Source organism: Rattus rattus, chromosome 3 (assembly GCF_011064425.1).
Source record: "Rattus rattus isolate New Zealand chromosome 3, Rrattus_CSIRO_v1, whole genome shotgun sequence".
Classification (NCBI taxonomy): Eukaryota; Metazoa; Chordata; class Mammalia; order Rodentia; family Muridae; genus Rattus; species Rattus rattus.
In genome coordinates this window covers 153,061,153-153,088,625 of record NC_046156.1, presented here as the reverse complement: position 1 = coordinate 153,088,625, position 27,473 = coordinate 153,061,153, and the positions used below count along the sequence as shown (strand labels likewise).

The window sequence follows — 27,473 nt, the reverse complement described above, 5'->3', positions numbered from 1 at the left end:
TGTATCTGGAATTTTACTCAGCCAATCACAAGGTTCCATTCATTAAATGGATGTGTAAATATAGATTACATAAACCATAGCTTAGTATTTTTATGACAGCTCGAAAATTATACAGTTGCCCAAATCCATACAATTTATCTTCTTTTATTTAAATAAATTGATTTAAGCTGGCCAGATTCAAGAATACCAAAAAAAAGGGTAGAGATATAAAGAAACTGTACAATATTACAAACCATGTTGGTGGTGGATATTGGTGGTATACGTGCGTCTCTGAATATATACGTGTATATATATAAACACATGTACAGAAACACACACAATATTTTAACATTAATTGGGTTGTCCTGGAAAATCAGTAAACAAAGACTCCCAGGAGGGTAACGCTTGTAAAACTCGGCCCTGTTTATTTATGACGGTTCCAAATCCACAGAGTCTTTTGGAAGAACATGAAGATCAGAGACTAAAACACTCCTGCTGCTCAGGTTAGCTGTTTCCCTTCCGATTTTTGTCCACATTAAGTTTCCCTATGTTTTAAAGACCCAACCCAGCAGACCCCTCATGGACGAAGTCAACCCACCAAGCCACAGATGTGTGCTGCTGGGAAAAACATCACCGAAACAGAAGGTGAGCCACCCTGTGGGTGACTCCTCCACCCAGCGTTCTGAGGTCTCGGAGCTCTCCCTGGCCGAGGCACTTTTCTGCAAGTCTGCCCACTGTCACTGAGAGGAGCTGATGTTCAGTCCACGGCCGACTTAGAAGACGGGAATGTGGTACTGGTGGTCATTCTCGGTCAGCAGGGAGATCTCTGGCCACTCCCTGAGGGGCTCCTCGGGGTAGTAGACTGCAAAGTCTCTGGAGTTAAACTTGAACAGTCGGAACACTTTTATCTTCACTTGAAGAGAATACCCGAGTATAAACATGTCGATCTGGGGAGAGACGGAAGCAAAGCCGCAGATGTATTTATCCGTTCCCACCGGGATGGCGCTTGCTGTGGTTTACAAGATGACCCACTCTGTGACAGACTCACCCAAAGAGCAAGTGAGCACGACTTAGGGACAAGTACCCACAGTGTGGAAGGAGGGTGGGACCATGACAGGTGAGAAGTCAGGAGAAAACTGTGCAGAAACAGAAAGGAATGCTCAAGCCAGGGGCAGTGGCTCACATGGGTTGGAGGTCAGTCTAGGCTACAGAGTGAGTTCCAGACCAGCCTGGGCTACAAAGTGAGACCTCACCGCAGAGGGGAAAAGGAAAGGAAAGGAGGGGTAAAGAGGGGGGGAAGGGAGGGGAGTGGGAGGGAAGTGAAGTGAAGACAGAAAGGAAATGAAAGATGAGAGAGAAAGAAAGGAGAGGAGGGGAGGGGGGGAGGGAAGGGAAGGGGAGGGGAGGAGAGGGGAGGAGAGGGGAGGAGAAGAGAGGAGAGGGGAGAGGAGGAGACTAGGAGGGAGGAGAGAGTGCTCTCTATTAAGAACTGAATTTCTTTCCAACTGATTTGATCTTAGTAAAGACATCATCTAATTCACCACTTCTTTCAGACAGAAAACAGAAGTAAACAGAAGACTTGTGTCACTCTCTGATCTTAAAGCTGTTACTTTTTTCCGTGACGGGTAAGCAAATGCCTTCCCGAAACGGTCTGTCTTACTGAGTGGCCTTTGTGTCACAAGGATCTACGAAGCCGCGCTCTTTGGTCCAAAGGTCCTCAGACTCACAAGGACATAGCACCCAGAAAGGAGGCTTGTTATTTTTCTTTCACGCAGGCAGGGCCAGCAATTTTAGCTAGCCACCTCTGTACAGTTGTTTTTGTCACTGCTAAACATACAACCTAAAGGCCATGGGTTCAAGTACTCCAGAGTCACCCTTGGATCAAACACCACGAGTACTCACTCACCTGATCCAAACCACACGTGTCTCCTATGGAATTCAGGTGATTCATCATGAAGCTCAAGGGATCCGGTGATGACTCTCGGGAGAACAGGAGTCTGAAAAGGCTGGGGACAATCTTGTTGGTCTTCATTTGCTCGTACACTTCTGTGACCTGGTAGAGCATGAGGAACTTCAAAGCTTCGTACAGTTTACACTCCAGGATGGCGTCGGAGAAGAGGCTGTTACACATGCTCCCTCTCTTGTGGTAATCTCGAATCCCACTAAACTCAGTCCACTACAACACAGGGAGAAGTGTGAACTGAGAAGTGTGAACTGGGAGGTGTGAACTGGTGAACTGGGATGTGAACTGGGGGGTTTGAATTGAGAAGGGCACACAGCAAGGTATGAACCACCTGTAAAGAACTAATTGAATAAGCCAAAGAGGAGGGCGGGCTTTTACGTAGTTACGTGTTCATGCCTTTTGAGGCTATTTGATTCTCTTTCACCGTAAGTACACCGCAGTGGGCTGAATGTTCACCTGCCTCCCCAAACTTGTATATCAAACGTCTTAGTCCAGGGAGACAGCATTAGGAGATGAGGCCTGTAGGTGGTGATTGGCTTCTATGGGTAGAGTCCTCACAAGTGGGATTGGTGGGCCTATAAGAGGAAGCCCAGCGATTGCTGGTTCTCCTCCTGCTGTGTGATGTCACGACAAACAAAACCAAAGAGCTGACCACCTGTCTATAAACTAGAAAGAGGGCCATCACCAAATGTCACTGCTTGCTGGACTCCTGGCCTCAGACTTCCAACCTTAACAACTGCAAGAAATAATCATTGCTCGTTTAAGTCATCCAGTTTACGGCATCTCACGGAAGAAGCCCGAGCTACCCGCCTAATGCACAGATGCCTTATAAGATATAAAATAAAGTCACTTTTCTCAAAACACACCACACTGCGTAAACTGTCAAACATGTCAGTTCTCTATAGCTGCTTGGGGCCATTGGGTGGTCCAAAGGCTATGCCAGTGGAAAACAGTGCAAGAGAGCAGTGTGGCCGCCACTCTGCAGAGCCCTCACGTGGATTAACTCACATCTTTGTGATAACCATCCCGGGTATATACTACTCACGGTTATCCAGCAAGAAGAGAGTTATGGCTCAGAAAGGCATTTCCCCCGATAAGCCAGAGAGAAAGAGACAAGCAAAGCATGTTTTCCACCCCTCCAAGTCTGATCATTATTAAAAGACAGGCAGAACTTATTATCCCCGCATGTGCAGGGAGCAATGCTTGCAGGAGGGTAATTCTGAGGTCTGGATATTGTACCGTATTGGAATCGAAGTTCCCTCACGTGTCAGGTTTCCAACATAGCCACTGAAGCTTCTATCTCACTACTGGCAAAGCCCTCACAGAGCCTTAGCACGCTGACTCTGGCTTGCTACTTGGAGGCTAAAGAGCAAGCTGCCACCAGCAGGGGGCGCTCTGCACTCAGTTTTATTTCCCTAACGCATCGGTTGTCGTCGTCGCCGTCGTCGGGTTTTTCTTGTTGTTTTGGGTTTTTCTTGTTGTTTTGTGTTTCACTGAATACTCACCTGCAGTTTTAGTAACTCCACACATTTCCGTAACTTTCCAAACACATTGGAACCTGTGTACTTCTCAGGCCCGAAACTGTACTGCTGGATCCAGTTGCAGCCTTGAGAAAAGAGTAGCTTTTCAGGAAGCTTGAAAAGGAAGTAGATGCCGACAACGGTTAGTGTCTCCGCGCTTAGCACGCTTAGCACGCACGATTTGGGATGCCACGGCATGCGGTCTTATCTCACGGAGCAACCCTCGGAGAGACAACAGTGCCAGTTAAGAAAACAGCCCGTGGCCACCTTTACTTTAGATTTGTGGATTGAGTGATTGTTTTGTTTTGTTTTGTTTTAGATTATAATCTAGACCAAAAAAAAAAAAAAAAAGTAAACCTAGGAGTATATCCAAAGAAGCAATCTTTTTGTATAAAATGCCGTATGCCCTTGACCTGTGCCTTAGAGACTGTATGTAACTAAATGGTGTAGGGAAAGCAGGGGCTGCCTTACACAGTGGTGTGGTGACCTGGCCTTCCAGACCCGGCTGTCCCTCATAGGCTGAGGAAGGACTTCCTACTCCTTTACCCTTAGCCTCACGTCCACTCCAAAGAAACAACTATACCACTCGCTTCACAGAGCTTCAGATTAAATTCTGGGAGGTGCAAAGGTTAGACTTCGGTGTCTATTTTAAGAACCCACTGACTAGTTTGTACCTCACAGCACAAACTCAGCAGCTAAGCCTGGGTTTTCTGTAACACCCTTTATTCTAGTTAACTAGTAGGGCTAGTCTGCTACAAATATCTCGTGTCTGTTACCAAACAGAGTGACGGAGAACAGGTTTAAACAAAGGACATCAAGGAGACAGACCCTGAGGCTGTGTATACACACACATACACACACACACACACACACACACACACACACACACATATTCTCCTAATTGTTGCTCTGCCATCTTGAATTGGGCATGCTGCACTCAAACCAATAATTCAAGTTGTTAATCAAGAATGAATGTATGCCTGGGTCAGAAAGCCGCCTCAGCAGTTAAGGGTATGTGCTGCTCTTCTAGAAAATCTAGGCTCAGTTCCTAGGGCCCACACAGTGGCTCACAACTGTAACTCCAGTTCCAGAGGACCCACTGCTCTTTTCTTGTCTCTCCGAGCACCCCATGCACACAGTGCATGGACATCCACAGTGCAGGCCAAACATAAGGTAAATAAAAAAGAGAGTGCACTGCCACCAACGATTAAGGACACAATAAAAGAAAACATCTGCCAATCACGTATCTACTAAGGCACTCATAGTCAAGACAAACATAGTATTTTCAAAATAGTAATTGGAAAACAATCCCACAGAGATGGCAAAAGATTTAAACGGGTAGTTTTCCCAGACGATGATATGGGTGGACAAGAGGTGCACAAAAGATACTCCACATCTATCCATTAAAAGCAAGGGAGGGCAGGCGAGATGGCTTGGTGAGTAATAGTGCTTGTTGTGCAAACCTGATGACCCAAGTTCGATCCCTGGGACCCACGTACAGGTGGGAGGAAAAAACCAAGCTCCACAGAGCTGACCTCTGGCTTTCGCATGCACTAGGGCATATAGTGAAACAAAGAAACAATAGGAAACAAAATATACCTATTAGAACGGCTAAAAGCAAACAAGCCCAGCAATTCTAACCACTGGTGACCACGCTGGGCTACTGTAACCCTTATACCACACTGGTGGAGAGGCAAAAAGACCAAGCAGGTTCAGAGATCCATGTGGCAGTTTCTCAGAAAGTTAAGCCCACACCTCCCACACAACCAGGAATCTAACTCCTGGGCATTTGCCTAGATGAAACAGACAGCATAGCTATAAAGTCCTGTACGAGACTATTCTTAACAGCCCTGTTCATTGTTGTCACACACAGGAAGCAATCCAGATGCCCTTCTACTGAGAATAAACTGTATTCTGCTCCTGTAAAGGACTATCACGTCAGAGCAGAGAGATGGCTTCTAAACTCGTCCAGCAGCATGGGGAAGGGCAAACATGCCCTGCTGTGGGAAGGACACCATACTTAACAGGAGGCTAAAAGCCCCTTTATCTGACAATGGAGGTGGCACAGGGGCACAGAAACCAATCAGGAATTGTGGGACCAGAGGTCTTGGGAGGACTGACCACAGAGGTACACAAGAGAGCCTTTGGTGTGGCAACTGTACGCTCTCCGCCTCTGTCAGTAAACATTTCTGTTACAGAAAAAAGGTTCATGTTATCAAACCACCCTACTTACGAAGGGCTGACCCTTCTCTGAGAACCATTGAAAATGAACAAAATTGGGAATGCCAGCATGCTGAGATGGCTTCTCTGAAAAGCCATGTGGGAGAGGGAGTTACCTAAAGGACCTCTCAAAGCTCCCCAACACAGGGACCCTCTGAGCACAATGCTACCCAGACAGGACAAGGAACCCACCCCATCGCGAGCGTGTTCCCAGTGGGGAGTTGTACCTTAACGATGTCTTTTTCCTTCATCCATGATGGGAAGGAGAGGCCTTGGCTGAAGATCTGGAACAACACAGACCTGAGAGCGTCATAGTTATCTCTCTTCACTGGTCGAACACATTTAACATGGTACCTCCAGAAGAGTTCCTCATAAGCCTGTCAGTAAGAATGAACTCCACTGTGTCACATGCTAGGGACAGCTAGCTCAGTGAGCTGAGTGTCAGCGTTCACACTGAAACTGAGGTTCCAGTAAGCACACCGGAAAAATGGATTTCCAGTGGGGTGTGGTTCCCAAAACACCTGAACAAGTGGAGCACTGTATGCAATTTTATTTTTTGTTTTAAAATATTTTCAAGATTTATTTTTAAACGATGTGCATGCATGTGTGCGTGTGTGTGTGTGTGTGTGTGTGTGTGTGTGTGTGTGTGTATGGAAGAAGGTTTTCACATTCATATAGGTACCCATAGAGCTGGACTTACAGGCAGTTAGCAGTAAGTCTCTAACTGAATTCAGGGCCTCTGCAGAAATTGCAAATACTCTAACTGCTTAGACATGTCTCTAGATCCTTATTTATTTAAGTTTCATTATCACCATCACCATCATCATCATCATCTCTGTGTGTGTGTGTATGTGTGTGTGTGTGTGTGTGTGTGTGTGTGTGTGTGTGTGTTTGTGTGTGCTGTATGTGCAGGCCGCACAAGCAATCATCACATACATGGAGGTCAGAGAGTCATTCTCTTGAACTTAGTATTTACTCCCTGAGGCACTCCAATGGCCTTATCCATGCAATTCTACAGTGACTCTGCTGTGTACAGAGTCTGCCCCATGCTGTTTTAGATGGACTCATCCTGGAAGCCTGGAAGGTTATCTGGGGCTGATGGTGAATACAATGTAAGCACAGCAAAAAATCGTATACTTTTGAGACCACACCAGAGAGTACTTTGGACTTCCCCTTCCTTCTTTTGGCCTGAGACAGGAGTGGGCAGCATTGTTGGGGATATTTCCCAAGATCAGTCCAATGGAACATTCTAAACCCCTCAAATATTTACACCAGGGTGTCTGATGCTTCCAGTGAAGGCTCTCCACAGTGCATGCAGAAGTTTAACAAGTCAGAGAGCTAAACACCGTGCTGTACTCATGATTTCTCAAGTTACAGGCCTGACTGACTTCTATGCCCAGCAGAACCAAGTCCAGGTTGAGGTCTGTCCTAGAGTACTCACCTCTCAGCTTGATTCAACAGCCTAGAGTCACCTGGGAAGGGAGACCTCACTTGAGGGACTGACCACATTAGACTGTCTCATGGCATTGTCTGTGAGATGGTATTATGAAGGATTGATATGGACGAGCCTAGCCCACTGTGGGCAGCACCATCCCTAGTCAGGTAAGCTTGGGCCAGATCCTGAGAGCGAAGTCAGTAAGTAGTGTTCACCTGTGGTTTCTGCTCCAGACCCTGTCCTGACTTCCCTCAGTGACAGGGTGTGACCTGGAAGTGTAAGCCAATTTAACCCTCTCCTCCCCAGGGGTGTTTTTGGCCTGGCTGTTTTATCGCAATGACAGAAAAGCAAACTAGATCGAGGACTAAAGCCAACATCCAACAATTACTCCGCTTCTGGTTTGGCTGACACTTTAAGTTACACCCGGTTTGGTGCAGGTTGACCTTTGGGTTTGGGAAAGCAGAACTGAATGTAGCCTGATTCTGACCGACCTTAACATAAGCACGCATACCTTCCTCATCAGCCTGGCACGCGGGGTTTCTCCCTTCCACTCTCTTGCACAATAGCTGAGTAGATCTACTTCTGCCTCCACACTGAGGTTTCCTGGGTAAAACAGAATAAAAGGCAGTTAGTTTTCCTATCCCCCTCCCTCCTGGACCCCTCTCTGCCCTTAAAAGTGAGAAAACGTGCACTAAGTACTTACTTTTGAACTTTCTCTGTAGATAGCCAATCCACCTGAAAGACAAGGGAAACAATTAGACGAAAACTCTCTGTTCCACCAGGGTGTCTTTGAAAAGGAAGACGACGGGATGACCCACCATTTCAGCTGATGCCCTAAATACAAATACAGGCTTCTGAAGTAGCTGAGGGTAGCTGACAGAAGAGAGAGCGCCGTCATCACAGAGGCCCTTGCTATTCTCCAGGCAGCATGAAGGACTTGGCTTGGAACTAGTATCCAAGAGTGAACTTGGTCACTTCCTACAAAACAAACAGACATGCAAATCATAGTTAAACGTCTGTCTTAAGGGACACAGGACACATTGGGCAATTCTGCCCCGAAGAGGCTATCGTGGATTTATACGCGTTTTTGTGTATGCATGTATGTGCATGTTTGTATATTCACAGATGCATGTTTATATGGGATGCAAAGTTAGATATGAGTGTGTGTGAGTGAGTGTGTGTGGGTTGTGTGTGTGTGTGAGAGAGAGAGTGTGTGAGGTACATAGAGAGAGTGTGTGTGTGAGAGAGTGTGTGAGAGTGTGTGTGTGAGTGTGTGAGAGTGTGTGTGAGAGTGAGACAGAGAGAGAGAGACACAGAGAGAGACAGAGAGAGAGAGTGTGTGTGTGAGAGAGAGAGAGAGAGACAGACAGACAGACAGACAGACACTCAGAGGACAGTCAAATGCACCATTCCTCAGGTAGCAGAGATGTATTCTCTAACTGGTCTTTAACTTGCTTAGTAAAGCTAGAAGCCCTAGAAATCCACTTGCCCTTAATGCTGGGATTACAAATCCATCACACCCATGCTTAGGAGGGCTAACACCTGAGATATCCCACCCACTAGACCTGCATAAATGTTTTTAACTTATTCCAACACTAAATCCAAAATTAAAGTATCATATTCCTACCACGATCAGTGCCGCATCCATCTTTCTCTACCATGCTCAAGATTTACAATGTACGGCAGAAGTACGGGCTTCCGAATCCTGAATTCACACCCCGCTTCCAGGATGGAACCTGTGTGAGCGACAGCTGACTATCCCTGATCTGAGCTACTGTGACCTGAAGGGGACCCAGCAGGGAAGGGGCGAATGGAGTTTGGAGCGGCAGTGCAGTGTGGGCATGCGCTCGTTTCTTGGATCTATGCCAGGTGGGCTCTGGTGACCCTTGCTGCTTGGAAACATGATAGGTCGCAGAGTAGCTTGCGTCACAGGCAAGAAAGCCAATCAGAGAAGCCTAGGTGCCGCTTTCCACACCTGCTGCTTCAGATGCCCATCGTGATTCCTGGTCCAACCTGGCAAAAACATAAGAAGCCGGGGATCCAAGGATGGGCTTGCAGTATTCTGCCATATAGGAGATTCCCGGTAACGGCCTGTCTGAGCATGTGACATGCTGAAGTACAAATGAGGAAGAGGACTTCTGAACGGTGGCCAAACCTCCTGGGGTTTGTTTTGAAATAATTTCTTCCACAGCAGATTACTGGGTAAAATTCCAGTGACCGACTGCAATAAAACTCTCATCGGAATGGAACCTCTGATTTCATCTGTGTGGTCATCTGGATAGTTCGTGTGTATTTATATTCCCAATAAAGAAAAAAAATTAACAGATAAAGAAAAAATGCTACTAGACAATTTTTAAAATATAATTCCCGAAACTTAAAAGAACATTTTAAAAAATGCTTATCAATCTAGAGCAGTTATTCGGCTGCTCAAATCATTATACAATTTCCCAGAAGTTTAGCAAAACTGCTTGTTTAAAAACACAGAGCTGGGCCCGGCGACATAAACGTTGGCGCAGTGGTTAAGCATGCTCTGCTCTTCCAGGACTCTGGTTCTGAGCATCCATGAAACTCTAGACCCAGGGGATCCGACACTCTCTTCTGGTCTCTACTGAAACGTATGCATACAAGGCACACACTCACAAATACACATAAGTTAAAAAAAATTAAAACATGGGGGTGGAGAGATGAGTCGGTAGTTAAGAACACTCGCTGCTCTAGGAAAGGACCTGCACTCTGGTCTCAGTGCTCACACTGGGTAGCTCACAACCATCTGGTCGTCAGCTCTGTGGAATCCAATGCCTTCTCCTGGCCTCCGTGGACACTTAACACACATGGCATTTCACACGCACGCGCGCGCGCGCACACACACACACACAAATAAAAACAACAGAAATAAATCTTAACAATTTAAAAATTCTAAAAATGTTATTTTAAAAGAAAACTATCTGTGTTTAACATCTATGATTTTTAGATCTTTGCTAATTTAGATGTTTTTCTCAACTGATAATTCTGACACACGATTATTTTTAGTAACTTTTTAGAAAAGATTTATTTATTTTCTATATGTGAGTACAGTGTGCTCTCTTCAGACAGAGCAGGAGAGAGCATTGGATCCCACTGCAGATGGTCATGAGCCACCATGTGGTTGCCGGGATTTGAACTCAGGACCTCTGGAAGAGCAGTCAGTGCTCCTAACCACTGAGCCATCTCTCCAGCCCATAGTAACTTCTTAAAATCACGGAATGGGATTCTCTACGAATATGTAACTTTTATGACAGCTATAAAGATATTTTTTAGAAAAATGGAGTACTTTTTGGAGTATAATTTCTATGTACATACAGAGTGTTTATTTGTTTGTTTGTTTGTTTGTTTGTTCTTGCCAATATCAGGGCTGAAGCCAGTGAATTCCTAAGCACACTTCTCAGCTTTGCTGGACCCTGTGCAACAAATGCCTAGCACTTCGGCAGAGCCAGTCCTGGGCGCCTCCTGAACATCTGGATGGTTCTGCACTCTTCCTTCACAAACAATGCATCGGCGAGCATCCAGCTCTCATTACCAACGTCCCCTCAGGAGTACTGGCAGCTTGTCTTTAAGGATAATTCTTTAAAAAAAGAGGAAATGCTGGATCAAAGATTTACACACTGTCAGTTCTGACAGGTACTGGCTTCCAAAACAGATCAGCAAGCAGCCCTCGAGCTGCTCCGGGAGGAGGACTCCTGGGGGAGGACTGCTAGCTTCAGGGTGTATTTCTGAACTAATCCAGAGAATGAGCTTCTTCAGTACACACAGGGCAGTCACGTTTCTTCTCAGCGACGGCCTTTTTACAGCATCCAGTGTAATTCACAAGCTGGTGCTCCTGTGTATCTGTCGGGGGTCAGCAGAAAGCCACCACAGCAGGGACCAGATAAAGTGGGGACCAGGTACAGCCCTCGACACCCCTCATCTTTAGATGCCATCTGGTGTGCATGCTTCATTCACCTAAGGTACCAACAGCCCCTTGGAGCATCTCTCCTCAGAATGAGGCCTTTCCTGACAGCCTGCTGTTTCATCATACCCTTTCTCTGTCTCCGGCTCCCTTCCTCCCTGCCCCCCTCTTCCTCCCAAGTCTGTTCCTCTGTCCTGCTCTTTCTCTCCCTTACCCTGGTCATAGCCTTTTGCCCTTATCCTCAAAATGAACCCACCCAGAAAGCAGGTACGGGAGCACCTTACCAGGAAATGACCTGGACCACAGGCCTGCACTCCTGGTCTCCCTTGACTCAGCCCACCCAATGTCCAAATTAGCTCATGCACATATGATACTCTGACAGTAAATATCGTCTCTTGCCCTCCATCTCTCCTCTGCCCCTCCCCCTCCCCTAGCAGCTCACTCTTTCAGATCATGTTTTTCTTTTTTTAAAACTTTTTACATATGAGAGAAAACACGCAATATTTTTCTGCTTCTGGCTAATTTCATATAGCATGATGCTGGTTTCATCAATTTCCCTGCAAATAGCATGGTTCCATTTTTTTTATGGAGCACATATGTATATATGTAAATGTACGCATACACACATATTTAAAGTCGTTTTAGATGACAACATATCCTGGGTCCTGGTACACAGCAAGTGCTTACTGTATGCTTGCACGGGTTTTCATTTCACAGTACAGAAGGCACAGAACTGCCATGGGGCTTTAAATGTCAGAAAAGGGCTGGCTGTGGTGTTTTTCTCAATAAGCACATAGCAAACACTAGCTGCTGTTTTCATTGTGGTTACTATAATCACCTTTGCTTTGTAGGTTGGAGAAGTGTTAAAGGAAAAGGTTAAGCAGCCACCTAATGGGGGTTGCTCAATAAATGGTAGAGCCAATATTCAAAGGTAGCAGCCATGCAGTTCTGGAAGCCACCTGCCTGAGTACCTGGCTGTTCTATCTGTGAAGTAGGAAGCTGGATGGGCTTTCAGATCAGTGCCGGTAGTAACTATAATTATGACTACGATCGACAGAGGTAGACACCTGACATCCTGTTTTGACCTATACGTGTGTGTGCAAAAGCTTGCACATACGAACACACACACACACTCACACACACACGTACACACATGCACTCACACTACTTTTTTAGTTGTGGGCCCAATAAACAGATTAGACTCAAAAAAGACAAAACAAGAAAACACCATAACAAGACCCCAAAAGTAATTCTGAGGATCATTTTGATGTAATTCTGAGGCTCATTTTGATGTAATTCTGAGGATCATTTTGATGAGCCACTACTTAGTGAAATAGCACAGCTGAGAGAGGGTAACATTTCAGAGGTGCTGGTCAGGGAGTGGTGATTCATGCCTTTAATCCCAGCACTGAGGAGGCAGAGGCAGGTGGATTTCTCAGTTCAAGGCCAGCCCGATCTATAGAGCAAGTTCTAGAACAGGCAGGGCTACACAGAGAAACCCTGTCTTAGCACCCACCCCTCCAAACAAAAACCTCTAAGAAACAAAAACAAGGGCTGGAGAGATGGCTCAGAGGTTGAGAGCACCGACTGCTCTTCCAGAGGTCCTGAGTTCAAATCCCAGCAACCACATGGTGGCTGACAACCATCTGTAATGGGATCTGATCCCTCTTCTGGTGTATCTGAAGACATCTACAGTGTACTTATGTATAATAATAAATAAATATTTAAAAAAAGAAACAAAAACAAACAACAAAAAGTAAAAGTTGTTGTTGTTGTTGTCGTTGTCTCCCTTCCCACCAAAGACAATTCTGCAATCACCAACTTCTATTCCTTGCCCCAGAAAGGGGTCTTGCCAAATCATGAGTGGGACTAGGAGAGAGAGAGAGAGAGAGAGAGAGAGAGAGAGAGAGAGAGAGAGTGGTGTGTTAGCTCTCTGCCTCTGCAGACAGTCTTCCCACACACTGTCAGAATGAGGCAGGGTGGGCAGGTCAAGCTCAGCAGAGACAGCTCTGGAAGTGTGGGAAACGAGAGGAGGCCGAAAAGAAACGGCGCCAGGAATTGGAGATCTGACCCTCTTTCATGCCTGTCAAGACACAAAAACAGGAAAATTCCTTCTCACACTTGTGTCCTGAACTCTTGGGCTGCACCACGCAGTTTCTTTTCTGTTTTTAATATGTAACTGGGTGTCCCCAACCACCAGGATTAAAGTGTACCTCAAACAATCTGAAGAAACAGGCATTAGGCTCCTCGAGGAATTACGGCAGATGTGATGTCTGACCTACAGCCCGATCTGTGGTCACATGACAAACAAGACCACCAGCTGAGTTTGGGTGAGTTGTGTGTGGTGGGGGGATTGAGTGTAGGGGTTGTATGTGTGTGTGTGTGTGTGTGTGTGTGTGTGTGTGTGTGTTAAGATTCTTAGATTCTTTTTCCATTCTCTACAACATATCAAAGCTGAAGTGATTCAGACATTCAAACAGGAAACCCAAGAAGGGGGCAGAAAACAGTGTATCCTGAAAGCAAAACTAAGAGACACTGACAAGTCAGACTGGAAGTGAAGATGCAGACAGCAGATGCAGCCCAGTGGCCTGAGGCAGGTGGTGACCTGACCGTCATGGTCTCCCATGAGAGTTCGTCAGTGACCCTGGCTCATCGCAGGACTTCCAGAGCCGTTCTAGAAAATTCTTTGCTTCTTCAACCACATGCCTACCAGAGTCTTCAGTCTCGACTACTTCCTCTCCCAGGGTGTTTTCCAGTGCTAGGGACTGAAGCCATGTTTCATGCACGCTAGACAGACACACTCCACCAATGAGCTCTGTCTTCAGCCCTCTCCTGATCTTGCCAAACTTTTTAACAGGCCAGTATCAGTGCCATGGCACTCTCACTACACACCAGCACATCATCTCATCGACACGCAGCCCCATGACCTCCTGAGCAGCAGTGACACACCAAGGGCTATCGGCCAGGAAGAAGACATACAGTTTGAGCTAGAAGGAGGGAAAAGGCACTGTATCTTGATGTTTGATGTAGCAGAGGAAGGGCTGAAACAGATCAAGGTAAAAAATCTTCCTGTTGAAACAGTGTAGTGTGTTGTAACACTACACTTAAAATTCAGCAGTGTTCTCAACAGGGTTGTGTTGTGGTTGTGTGGTGCGTGTGCGTGTGTGTGCGTGTGTGTGTGTGTGTGTGTGTGTGTGTACAGCCTTAGTCGATCATTGACATGGTAAGGCCATCCTCGAGTGACTTTCTACTTTGTGTCACAGGTGTTAATTCTGCTCAATTGAGAACGGCCAGCCCTTCCCCTTAGAGAAGCAATAAAGCCAACAACTGCAGGACCATTTCATTATCTCCAAGGAAGAGAACCACTAAGTGGAAGGTTTTTATCTTGAAAGTCACGAGCAGTAAAACATGAAACCTACTCAAATTGGCCCGCAGTCTCTTCAGATGCAGCAGCTCTTGCCTTGGACTCCTGGTGAACTGAAATCACCCATAATGCACCTGGAAATCACTTCCTGCCTGAGAAGGGAGGACTGTGCGTGTGCTTTAAGGACAGCCTAAGTCAGAACTGTCTCATTTCACCTGGTAAATCTTAAAAGCGACCCGTCCTCTTAAAGATAAGCTTAATTTTCTAATTGTGGTAGGGTTCTGGCTGCCCACCAGTGACAAGAACTCAAAGGCTGTAGGTATAGACAGGCTCACTTCAGAAAGCAAGCAATCGCTGCTTTCCTGTGAAACTGCAGAAGTCAGGGTCAGCTTTATCCAGCCAAGCGGCATGGCCTGGGAGACACAACCGATTATATAGAATGAGGGGGAAATCACACAGCCTGAATGGCCCTAAAGCAGCCTGTGGATCACGACCCCTTTAAGAGTCAAACAACTCTTTCCAGAGGGCCCCCTATCAAACATCCTGCATATCAGATATTTACATTGCCAGTCATAAAAAGAGCAAAATTACGGTGATGAGGTAACAACAAAAATAAGTTTATGGTTGGGGGTCACCGCAACATGAGGAACTGTATTAAAGGGTCGCAGCATTACGAAGGTCCAGAACCACTGCCCTAAACCATGATCTAATGGTTGGCACAGGGTGATGAGGCAGGCCAGGGTGTATTAAAATGAAAGGAAGTGGCAGCATCCCACCATGAACTGCTCGGCCAAGTCTCTGCTACAATCTTCCCAGCACTGTCTGTCATGTAACCAGGGCTAGGCCACCTCAGCTGCGAACACACTCCCTTTTGTAAGCGTCTCCTTCCCCTTTCTGATCATTTCCCTATTGATAAGTCTGCCCTTCTTCTATCAGCACGGGTTAGGCTGCTCCTGCAGATAAGCCTCTGTCCCAATCACTAATCTGCATTGGCCGAGGCTCCCAGGTAACCTCAGATGGAACCCACCTGAGGCAACCTCTGGAGGCAGGAAAGGGGCAGCATAGCACAGGACTGAGGTGGGGCTCGAGAAAGCTTCCCTGGGCTGGGCGTATGACCTAAGGTCACTGGATGGGGGAGCTAGGCAAGGCAGGGAAACCACACCCCACTGAGGCCAGGCCTCTGTCTGGCTCTCACTACTCTCTCTCTCTGGCTTCACTCCTTCCTGACAGTAAGGAATCTAGAAGAGTCTCCGGGGTTGCTCAGCTCTGGCCCTCCTCTCTGCAGAACTGAACATCCTATAGAAAGGGAGTCTACGCCTACTCTCTAAGAGGAATGCCTGGCACTTAGGAAGTGATTTTTAGCTAAGGAACAGTGAGAAAGTCCATCCAGCCTCACAACCCAGGCACAGGAATTCTATCTGCCTCTGGGCTTCCCTCAAGTCTCCAACACTGGTGCCTCACTCTCCAGTCAGTACATGGGATGGGCTGCCTGCATCATGTGTGCAAGTTCTGTGCCCTCAGCTCTCCAACACTGGTGCCTCACTCTCCAGTCAGTACATGGGATGGGCTGCCTGCATCATGTGTGCAAGTTCTGTGCCCTCAGAGCCAAGCAGGTCCCACTGCTCATCCCTGTGAGGTCTCGAGTGACTTACTTGCCCGTGTAGGTCCACTCTCGGGCCTTCATAATAGACTGCTACGTTCTAATGCACTCATTTGTGAGAACCGCTACTGAAGTTCCACTCTCTCATGGTGGCCATCTCCTCAGGGATCAGAATCACTGGGGTCTGTTGCTAATGGCAACTAATCCTTCTGATTAGCTGTTCTTCCCAAAGGCTGCTGTTTATTCTGGAACTGGTGTGGGCTGACATTTAAAAAAAAAATAATTGATAGGTGTACCATCTATTTTGAAACTACTTCATGGCTTGTCTTATTGGGAGGGAATATCTGTGTCCTGACAGTCGCTGGGTGAGTATTACGGGCCCATAGACAGGGAGTGCAGGGAGTGGAACAGGAAAAGAAGGGCGTGTCCTCTATGGAAAAGAAGGGCGTGTCCTCTGTGGAACATTCCTAAGCAAAGGCCTCAGGAACAGGTTCAGTAACCAAGAATACTCTTGTGTCAGTCAGCGTGACAGCTAAGCATCTCCCTGGAACACCCAACCACACCCTAGGACTTGACTGAGAAGTCAAGACCTGTCCCACATGGGGCTCAATGTGACCCTACACGCAGACGATCCATTAGCAGACGAGCCACTGGTCATCTCTTCCACCTTTACCTCTCCTTCACCATGCATTCATCCACGAATATACGCCCACGCTCCTGCCCTCCAGAAAGAAGGCTAAGGCTTCAAAGGCCATTTTGTCTACGAGGCAGCACATACTCTGTAGTAGGACCACCTCCGGGGCTTTCCAGAAGCAGACTCTTGAGTCCCTCTGAAGTCAAATCTGTGTCCTGTCCGGATGATCGGGGACTTGCACTGATGTCTCAGGCCACAGTTAGGAGACAGCGTCAGGCTGGCTTTCCCTGGGGCTGATTTACTGGGCTGTGCCTGTCCTTCATTTGACATTTCAATGTGATTTTAACAAACTGGCAGTGTTGGGAAACAGAGCACGAGGGCTTCCTCCATCCCTGGCCACTTCGGTCCTCTCAAACATACCAGACACCGGTTAAATGTCAAAGTTACTACGAGGAGAAATAAACCCAGACTAAGAGAAATGCCAGTGCCCGAGAGCTTCAGCCATAGCTGAATGCTCTTCTGTTTTGTGCTCCTTCCCTTTGGGCACGCGAGGGGCTCAGTCAGCTTACAAGTAGAATGTTCTCTACAGCAGGAGCTATTCCTAACTGAAAAGGAACTTTTCCGAAATGGGAGGGGGGGAAGATGCACCACTGTTTGTGAAGCCTCTTGGCAGGGCACGACTCACCCCAGTATTCTTGGGACTCTCCCAGAATTGGTCCTCAGAGTCCCATATCTGAGACACACATGAGTTCCAAGCATGTCAGAATGGCTGGTCCCCACGGGTCCTTTCAGTCCACCCTGGCTCCCTCTGTCCTGCACAACTCCTACCCCCACCACATCCCTACTCCTACTCTGCTCATGTTCTTCCCTCAGTCTGGGACATTCTTCCATGGCCTAGGTCACACTTTCTTCCAGCTCTCAACTCAAATGTCACTTGTCTGGCCCATTCCCAACCCCAGGCTCAGTAAGCCCACTCTCTGCAGGGCACATGATGTCCTTTCCCGGCTCTTGTCAGTTTGTGTTTGTGTCTGATGGCCTCCCTCCCTCCACTGCGAACATCTTAAGGACTAGGAGTGTATGTTCTCTTCCTGCCACTGCTGGCCCAGGAGAGATGGCTAATAAATGCTGGCTGAAAGAGTGCACACATCTGTCTGTCACCTCAGGATCCTGCACTTTGGCCTCCATGGTACAGACCACCAGCTTGCTCTGAATCTGTTCTCCTCCCTTCACAGACGGAACACTGAAACTCAACTGGGACCATGGCTTCTCTCTCAGAGAAAAGGCTCAATGCATCCCCTCCGGATGCCGGTGTAGCTGTACTCAGTGGGCTCTGTGTGGGAGAGAATGTTCAACTTTCAAACAGAGTCATCCAGCCAGGCGTAGTGGAGAGCACTTGAGAGGCGGAGGCAGGAGGGTCAGGAGTTGAAGGCCACTTTCAGCCACATAAAGAGACTGACATTAGCCTGAATTAAACAAAGACCCATCTCAAAACAGAGAGAGACAGAGACACCAGAAAGGGCTCCTCAAAAGTGGCCGCTTCCTTCTCACTCTTCTTCCTCTCTGGTAAGTGGAAGGGAGATGACTGAAGCTTCACAAAGTGACTATGGGCATGGAAGCCACGCTCCATGTAGACACACAGTAGAAACAGAAGAAACAAACAGAAAAGAAAAGGCCCTGGATTCCAGACACCACGGGACCCAGCCCAGCCCTGGGAGCTCCCTCTGTGCTCCAACAGAGAAAACAAACATACTCCTTCATTTGACACTGTCCTGCCACTCCAGGATAGGGGAACCTGGCCTGGTGGCCCCTTCTAGTTATGAAGGCACACACGAAAAGTATGAGGCACCCGTATGTCTCTCTTCCTTTAATTAGATGCCCCACCTAAATCCAGAGCAGAAGCGAGAGTATGGAGTGGTCACCTCACCAGCAGGAAGATTTTAACACAGTGGGATGAAGAGGGAACTTGGAGTATGGCCTGAGGGAGCTGAGTGTCCTGGACCTCAGCTTCCTCCCCGTGAGGAGGTGTCGGGAGGCCAGTCTGTCACCTGAGGTCCCTTTCAGTAGGTTTGTGTGTTGTACAGCAGGGACAATCCTGTTGGCGCTCAGGGCACAGGATTTTAAACAGCTGTGAACTGACAGCCAAGCTCAAAACATCATTCAAAGATAGCCCCACAGCATGGGTACCCTGGGTGTGGACACGAGACCCATCCAATCTGGATAAGTGTCAGCACAGCCTCGATCCTTGGAGGGGCAAGCACGGTTCTGCAGATCTGACTGACCATCCGTTGTGCTGAATGCATCAGTTCTGGTAAAGAGCCTCGTGCACAAAGAGAGGAGAGAGGGAAAGAAGAACTAAACGAAGGGTTCTGGTGAGGGCAGAGAAGAGGAACTGCCCTCGGTGACGTTTGTCTGGAAGGAGACACTGGGGTGTGAGAACACGAAGAGCAGGGGAGGGTAGGCAACTGTCTGCTATGGCAGACGTCAGCCAAATGCCCACACTTGAGTAAAACACAAAGTGGATGAACGTACCACGGATAAATGATGGTGGGAGAGCCTTTCGGGTGAACTGATGCTTACCTTCACACACAGCAGAACGGATTCCTGTGCCCAAGCTCCCACACAGACTCAGGTCCAAGACTGCACTGTTAAGTCCACTCATTCTATTTCCATGTCATTGTGAGCCTCCCACCCAACCCTCATCTACATTTGCAAACACCAAGCAGAAGGTCAGGGCACCGAGCTGACACCATGGCCGGGCAGGTGCTGTCTGCTCCTCCGCACTCCGTACTTCCTTTGGAGCTTGTGGCTGACTGCAGTCAGCACTGGCTCCACAGTTCTTCCACTTCCTCCTTCCTCCCTGCATCCTGCTCACTGCAGAGCATAACTCATCCAAGTGGCTGGTTCAGGGGCACTGTTTTCCTGTAACTTTACATAGCCTGAAGGCAAGCCGAGGTCTTCCTGTCACAGATCATAAAAGAAGTTCTCTCAAGGTAGCAGGTACTATCCTAAGATAGAGGAATGGATTCTCTCAGCACCAGGCAGGAAGGGATTTAGTTCACTTCTGCTAAACTTGGGAGACTAGGTACGAGGAGAGATACTCTAGCACTGACCTAGATGGCAAACCTAGTAAGCTTCCACCACCAGCTCAATGGCCACCCATAGTCCCATGCCATTCAGAAACAGGCTTGTATACAAGAAGGCTGTCCTTCCTCCACAGAGGGCAGTGAGCTCATCTCTGCAGGGATGGGACAGGGGAGGCTAGTTCCCCCCTCTCTTCCCCTCTCCAAGCACGTGTGTGTGTGTGTGTGTGTGTGTGTGTGTGTGTGTGTGTGTGAGAGAGAGAGAGAGAGAGAGAGAGAGAGAGAGAAAGCAAGAAAGAAGAGAGAGAGCAAGAGAGAGTGGTGAGTGTGTGTGTGTGTGTGAGTGTGTGTGTGTGTGTGTGTGTGTGTGTGTGTGTGTGTGTGTGTGTGTGTGTGTGTGTGTGTGTGTGTGTGTGTGTGTGTGTGTGTGTGTGTGTGTGTGTGTGTGTGTGTGTGTGTGTGTGTGTGTGTGTGTGTGTGAGAGAGAGAGAGAGCGCATGTGTGTGTGTGTGGGGGGGGTGAGTGCAGGCCATAGGTTGACATCAGGTTCCTTTCTCAATCAAGCTCAGGGACTGGCTAGCCTGCATGCCCAGCAGGCTCCAGGGATCTTCCCACCTGTGCCTCCTCAGACAACACAGAACTGCCCCCAGCTTTTTAATGTGGGTGGATGGCAGCAGTCATCAACTGAGATTTCTTCCAGCTCCCTCAGCCCTTGACTTTCGATGAAGCTCCTCTCTGTCCAAGCTTGGAGAGGGGTGCTTTCCAGAGAAAATGCGGTGGTTAAAGACAACGACGAAAGATCTACTACGAAATGCATAATTTAGAAACATGTCGGCTATAATATTTTATGTCCTGCACTTCCTGGGATTTTTATTTCCTAGGGATCCTGGCAACAGTAACGACAGATGGTGTTTCTCCATCTCTCAGAGATAAACGTAAATTTTTACCATCTTTTTAATTTAAACACGATGCCACCTGTCTGTTGTTCCTCTGATCAAACTGGAAAGTTGTTTGTTATTTTCTTTAAAATAGACTATATCTAGAACAGAGGAGTACTAGAAAAACAAGAACACACACACACACACACACACACACACACAAAACTTTCCTGCTGATGTGTTAGAAACATCAGTCTTCCATGAAATCAATTGCAGTCAACTAAATGGACACAAGGATTCACTACATAGACCAGGCTGGCCTTGAACTCACAGAGATCCACCTGCCTCTGACTCCCCATGCTAGAATTAAAGGCGTGCTATTATGCCAGGCATAACTTCAATTTTGGAAAACAGATTATCTAAGTACCTGTCCATTCATTAGATGGGTCAAAGGGACAGAGGAGAAAGGAGAGCCTCTGGGTGAACACATTCGTCTGATAACTCCTGAAAGTTGGTGCTCTCAGGAGTTACACGAAAGGAACCATAGAGCCATGAGAAGTTGAGAAGAAAAAAAAGTTTTATAGTTTCCCTTTTCTTGTACACACAGCCTGTAAGTCACCCCAGTCAACATAACGGTATAAAAACGGCAGCCCAGGCTTTTCCCTGAGAACAGTTCCAGTGGCTGGAGAAGCCGTCGCTAGGAACTGAAGGGTCTGCTTAGGTAGATGCCAGGGCTGTTTCAGAAGACGACCAGGCAGATGAATGCTAAGAATCCTCCATAAGTAAAGACCAGCGTTTGCCTCCTGGAGCTACATAGAACTAGAAGCCCTCCACACACCCACAATGGCCGCAGAATGAGAGCTGGAAGAATCACACAGAACTCTTCTGCCTCTGCTGTCAGCATCTCCCTACGTAGCACCTAGAGAACACGAGTAAGTTCCCACCACTAGTGGGAAGAGACAGGCACTATTCTAGATGAGCCAGTCAGGACGCTCAACCCACCTGAGAGCCAGAGAAGTTCTCTCTGGTGAACCAAAGTCTATCAGGTAACCCAAAAGGACAGTTTCCATTAAGAACTACACCCGTAAAGAATCTCTACCTATATAAAAACATAAGCTTAAAAAAATGCATGCCAACAACCAGAGCTTCCAGGGACTAAGCCACTACCCAAAGACTCTGACCTCATAGGTAGCATTGAATATCCTAGTAAGATCACCAGTGGAAGGGGAAGCCCTTGGTCCTGCTAAGACTGAACCCCCAGTGAAAGTGATTGTTGGGGGGAGGGTGGCAATGGGGGGAGGATGGGGAGGGGAACACCCATAAAGAAGGGGAGGGAGGGGTTAGGGGATGTTGGCCGGAAACAGGGAAAGGAATAACACTCAGAAATGTAAATAAGAAATACTCAAGTTAATAAAAAAAATGCATGCCATTGGCTTATCATCCCATAGAAATAAGAAAAGTCTAAAAGCAAACAAATAGCAAAGCATATCAACTATAGATCCTCAGTTTAAATGTGTGTGTGGTGTGTGTGTGTATGGTATGTATGTATATGTGTGTTCGGTATGTGTATGTGTATGTGTGTGTGTATATGTGTGTGTGTATGTGTGTGGTATGTGTGTGTATATGTGTATATGTGTGTGTATATGTGTGTGTGTGTATATGTGGTATGTGTGTGTATGTGTGGTATGTATGTGGTATGTGTATGTGTATGTGGTGTGTGTGTGTGTGTGTGTGTGTAAAATGCAGTCATGTTCCCTCCTAAGTCCTTAAACCATCTTTTTTCAAAGAGGGAAACACTTCTCTCTCCATTAGAACCAGGACTTGGAACGCCCTCCAGTTAGTTATACTCCTCCGGACAGTTACTAACTGCCTGAGCACCCTGCTTACCAAGCAGCTCCCTGAGGCCAGAGACTTTGCAGGACTTTCCAGTTTAAAAGCCCAGCCCCCATGGTCCCCGTGGAGGTAAAATGTGCGCCCAGCCTGGGCATCACTCCCTTCTTGGTTGACGTGTGTGGTTCGCGTCTGCCTCTCTCCATGAGCACAGACATGCTCACCTTCTGAGCTCGCCTACCTGCCCACAGACTGCTATGCTCACCATGGACACAGGGTGCCTAGCGTGGGCATGACACACCTGCTCCCCACACAAGGTCAGTGACTGGTGAAGGGCTTGGGCATAAGGGGACCCAGGATATTCGGAATGCAGCTTTTAACTGGCAGAATAGTCTAGGTATGGGGTTGGGATCTAGGCAGACAAGCTCACATTTAAAGCAGTTTTGTAGCCTAGGGATAAACGATACTCGACTTCATACCAGAAGGCAGGGATGGTAGTAATAACAGTAGCACTGAGCATTATGGAGCTCACCATGGGCCGTGAACAACCAGAGCAACTCTCTATATAATAAGTGCTCTAAGCCACGAGGGAGACTAAAAAATATTGTCTTCATTTTCTAGATTTTGGTTTAGCTTTAGAACATATTCCCTAGACAAAGACCTTATCCACAACCACAGCATCAGACAATGGAAGGCAAGGAAAGCAGGGCAGCTTCGGGTGTGGCTGCCATGCCAGACCTCATACTACTCCCCGCTTCCACACTGGGCACTCTGTCTCTCAATCCCAACCCGGAGGGTCCATCGAGGAGCTGAGTAGCTCCTTAGAACACAGCTCAGGATGTGCACACCTCTATCAGACTTAGGGACAGTGTGGATGACAGCACAGCCATGCCTCAAGCCTTCCAACAGTTAAGGACCATGAAGCAAGGGAGCTGGAGGTGACTGTAGGGAAAACACCGTCATCCTCAAACACAGAGGTCTGCCAAAGACGCCCAAAGGCCAGCCGATTTCACAGCACCATTGTATCTGCACCGTAGGTGATGGTGCATGCCTTCTTGGAGGTTTGGAGCACTGGATGAAACCACCCTCAAGACGGCTCAGCCCTGCCCAGTATTCTGACAGGGTCTGTCTGGTAATGCTGTGCACGGAGGTGTGTCCTGTGATTTTTTTTTTCAACACTGGAACACATTTAATAGTTAAAAAGACTACCCCCAGGGTTGGGGATTTAGCTCAGTGGTATAGTGCTTGCCTAGCAATCGCAAGGCCCTGGGTTCAGTCCCCAGCTCCGAAAAAAGAAAAAAAGAAAAAGAAAAAAAAAAAAAGACTACCCCCAACCCCTTCTCCACCCCCAACAGTTCTCTGGGGTTTCTTCTGTTTCTCTTTGGTTTCTGACAAGGCTTACTTATTATCATAAAAGTGAATCTATGTCTCTCTTTTAGCAAAGAGTTAAGAGGTAGATCAAAAGGCGTCTCCATTTCAGCTTGAACAAGCAACTCAAAGACCACTGGGTCTACTTTGTTTTGTTTCGTTTTTGTTGTTGTTGTTGTTGTTGTTGTTATTGTTTTGCTGTCTTCTTTTGTTTTGGCAAATAGAACCAGCAAAGATGGTCTTCCATGTTCCTAGGTCCTCAGCAGTAATTTCTAGAAGGGAAATGTTTTCCACAAGCTGATCCTTGAATCTCACTTTGTCCTGCAAACTTACAGCAGACCCTACAGAAGGAAACAAACGAAAGGGCCCTCTCTCTCCCTGGGCTCAGAGCACTGACATGCCTTGGACTTCGTGAGGAGAAAGGCCACTTTCTTGGTGGCGCTAATGTTAAGCCAAAGTAGGCATTCTCTGCAGTCTCCCAAACCAGCTCTTTCCAGCCTTGTCCTTACCTCTGTTTCCAACTTTCTTTTCTCTGCCAAACTCAGGGAAGAAAGGAACGAAATAAAAAATCTTCGACTGGATACACCCAAAGGAAATATTTGGCTAATTCTATAATAACCCGAGGTGCATAAAGGTTAAACGATTGAGTTCATTCTCTAAACTTCTGAGACTAGAGTAATTCAGTCACAGACTGCTAGGCTGGGAGAGGCCTTCGGTATTAACTTGTCCAGCACTCATTTCACGAATGGCTGATGTCTCAAGTAGTTGATAACTCCTACCCAGACGCCAGAGCTCTTGTCCTAACTCCTAGAACGGTGTTGTTTCCACTACACTCGACACATTGCTGTGTCAGAAGCTCCTGCTAGGACCGAGAATAACAATTCAGACACATTCCTGGTGCCCAACGACCCCACTCACACACCCAAAGCGAAAACACACTCTGCTCAGATTCACTACTTGAGCTTTCTTTCTTTCCTTCTTTTTTTTTTTTTTTTAAAGTCAAGAGTGTTCTCTGCGGTTTCCAACTCTGGTTGCTGAAAAGGTGTGGGCCACATCCTTTGCAAGGCGCGAACCCCGGTAACTTAGCTTACAACCAAGTTGGTTCTCTCCCCGAGGACACGGGCCGGCCGGCAGGTCCATGCGCCCCGGTGCTCGTGGACAGAGCCGCCTCTCTCCGTTTGCCCGAGGCTCAAGTGCAACCCACGCACAGCCACGAGTGAGGTGTAGCCGTCCCCGCGCCACAAGCATCCCTCGCAGCCCTCGCCCTCCCTCGCCGCCACGACACCCTCCGGAGACGGTGCCCATCCCCGCACACACCTGAGGTGGTCCGAGCGCGCTCCCGCTCCCGCTCCCGCTCCCGCGGCGCGCTCCTCGTCGCCTTCATGCGGGCTGCGCACCTTCACCGCGCGCACCCTCTGCTACAGCCCGTGGCCCCTCTCGCTTCCCCCGCAGCCGCAGTCCCGAACTCAGCTACCTTGACAGCCGTCTGTGCTCCCGCCCCGAGCGCAGACTGACGCGCTGCGTAGCCACTCAGAAGCTGGGGCGTGGTCTGGGGCGGACCTCAGCGCTAGGTTTTGGTGAAGGGAGACAGGCGCAGGGGCGTGGAGAGCTCGGAAGTCTAGTGGACTGCTGCGGAGGCGGCGGTTACCCAGAGGGCTGCTCCTTCTTGCTCACCCGGGGCGTTCCATCTTGTTCGGATCGGGAGTCTTCTCCGGAGCTCTGCACCAGAGCCAGTGAACTTGGAGAAGAGGCTGATGGGCCGAGGGACCGATGTCCCTTACCGTGACAGCTTGGTGCTTCGATTTCCTATTCACCACGGGACAAACCCACTCTCTCTGTGCCTGAGAGCGGGAGATTAGAATCCAGGAGCAGCTGAGCTCCAGGACTTGTTCCACTACGTGGAGCAGGGCTTCCTGGTCTTTCTCCATGGGTCAGCACAACCGGCTAGTGCGTGCTTGGAACTGTTAATGGATGGAACAAAAGCATTCTTGACCAAGAATGGTTCCATAAAGCAATTTAATTGTTAAAAACAAAAACAAAAACAAAAAACAAACAAACAAACAACAACAACAACAAAACAGCTAACAGGAAAAGTCAATGACCCAACAAGAAAAATACAAGATTTCTTTGCTCCTGATTTCCTAATTTGATGGACCCCCCCTTTTTTTTTCCAGGAAGAAGAGGAGGGGGGGACGAAGAGGAGGAAGAGAAAGAAGAAGGAGAAGAAGAAAGAAGATTAAAAATCTCGATGAGTACTTCCTTTTTTCTCCCGTGTAGAGTTTCCAGACACAGAAAGAGTAGCATGGGTAATATCCTGGCAGACACCGGAAAAATAAGCGCCATAACTGAAGGAAGATGTGGAAACATTTAGCCTGGAATTTCAAGTGAGTTCAATAGCTTTAGGGCAATGTCAACAAGTCATTGAAACATTGCAAGCTTTTCTGGACCTCAGAACAAAGGATCAAAGGATCGTAGACCTTTAGTCATGCCTCTGAAATCCCTGTCAGACCAAGAGCCTGAGACAGCACCAGACAGCGGACATGTGGTCAGCATGTGCATTTTATCCCTTAGTGTCTTTCACGAATCCCTGCGTTTGCCTCACGAGACTGGTAGTGTAACCCGGGTTCACTGAGGCCTATCTGGTGCTAGTACAGAATTCAAACTAAGGTCTGACTTCAGTCACTCAAACATTTTTTTCAGCACAAGATTCACAGAAGGCAATATAAATGTCCCCAAGTTTACTGTGTTTAAAAATCTCTTGTCCAATTCAGATATTTAACATTGAGGGGGAGTGGTTTTCTACAGGCAAAAACCATTCCTTTGTTTAGGGGCACAGTACTCCCACAAAATTAATGACTGAAGTCTGTTGGGCCTTAATGTAAACAAGGCTATGAGCAGTGACCAGAACAAATGGCCTGTTCTAGAAACTGAAAGAACCGACTCTAATTTCTTGTGGTATGATAAAATTTACTGGAGTTCCTCAACTACAAAACAAATTAGCCACCCAGTATCCCTCCCCACCTCATACAAAATAATATTTATGAACACTGCTGTTTAGACTAGCCTAAAATCCCTTCGGTTAATACACATTTAAGATTTCATGGTTATCTCTAAAGTTCCGTTCTGTTCCCCAAGCTGAGTGGGCAGCCTCTTAGGGCAATATATGAAGACCTGAACCTTGAGTCAGACCACCATACTCACCTGGACACCAGCCGTGGGGTTTTCATAAATGAACATGCTTCTTGCCTCACTCTCCTCACCTGTAAAATGAGGCCCATACGACTGTTTTCTCTTTCTCATGGGAATTGAATGTGTCCAACCCTCTTGGAATGATGCTTTGCATAGAACCTCACATTGACATTAGTTAAAATGCACACATAGAGCTGGCCTGATTAGCTTTCTGGTCTACCCTTGTGTGATTTACCATGCCTTAACAACAGTGAGATTGGATCCTTTGTTTGTTTTTAAGAAGAGATGGTGCACCCTTTGCAGGACAAACATTGGTCAAGAATCCTTAGTGCTGAGCTCAGAACCCAAGAATTTAGGAATCTGCACGCTGAGGCTGAAGACTAAGCTCAAGCAAAAACTTCACGTCCACAGCCCCCACTCAGATCTTCTCACAAATCCAGTCACCAAAATATCCACCTGAGAATGCCCACAAGCAGAGATGTGCCGAG

General features: G+C 47.5%; 1 protein-coding gene across 3 annotated transcripts; it reads right to left on the bottom strand.

Annotated features, from left to right (window-relative positions):
* Positions 1 to 25,280, bottom strand: Otulinl (OTU deubiquitinase with linear linkage specificity like). Of its 3 annotated transcripts, none has more exons than XM_032898679.1 (8): positions 25,114 to 25,280; positions 7,936 to 8,095; positions 7,821 to 7,852; positions 7,629 to 7,720; positions 5,910 to 6,059; positions 3,448 to 3,576; positions 1,886 to 2,155; positions 1 to 926 (listed from the first exon to the last, which is right to left on the bottom strand). In XM_032898679.1, the coding sequence occupies exons 1-8, from the start codon at positions 25,178 to 25,180 to the stop codon at positions 753 to 755; spliced, it is 1,074 nt and encodes a 357-aa protein (XP_032754570.1). In that variant the 5' UTR covers positions 25,181 to 25,280; the 3' UTR covers positions 1 to 752. The 3 variants fall into 3 exon arrangements, with proteins under 3 accessions (XP_032754570.1, XP_032754572.1, XP_032754571.1); XM_032898681.1 differs by lacking the exon at positions 25,114 to 25,280 and adding an exon at positions 8,745 to 9,403 and having other exon boundaries at positions 1,886 to 2,032; XM_032898680.1 differs by lacking the exon at positions 25,114 to 25,280 and adding an exon at positions 8,745 to 9,400.
* Positions 25,281 to 27,473: the final 2,193 nt, after the last annotated feature.

Bases quoted from the DNA above. Each gene is read 5' to 3' on its own strand.
- Otulinl (XM_032898679.1), bottom strand. From the start codon at position 25,180: ATGAAGGCGACGAGGAGCGCGCCGCGGGAGCGGGAGCGGGAGCGGGAG. The intron at 7,853-7,935 runs GTGGGTCATCCC...CTTGTCTTTCAG, and splicing joins TTAGGGCATCAGCTGAAATG to GTGGATTGGCTATCTACAGA. The intron at 2,156-3,447 runs GTGAGTATTCAG...CCTGTGTTGTAG, and splicing joins TGGAGTTACTAAAACTGCAG to TGGACTGAGTTTAGTGGGAT.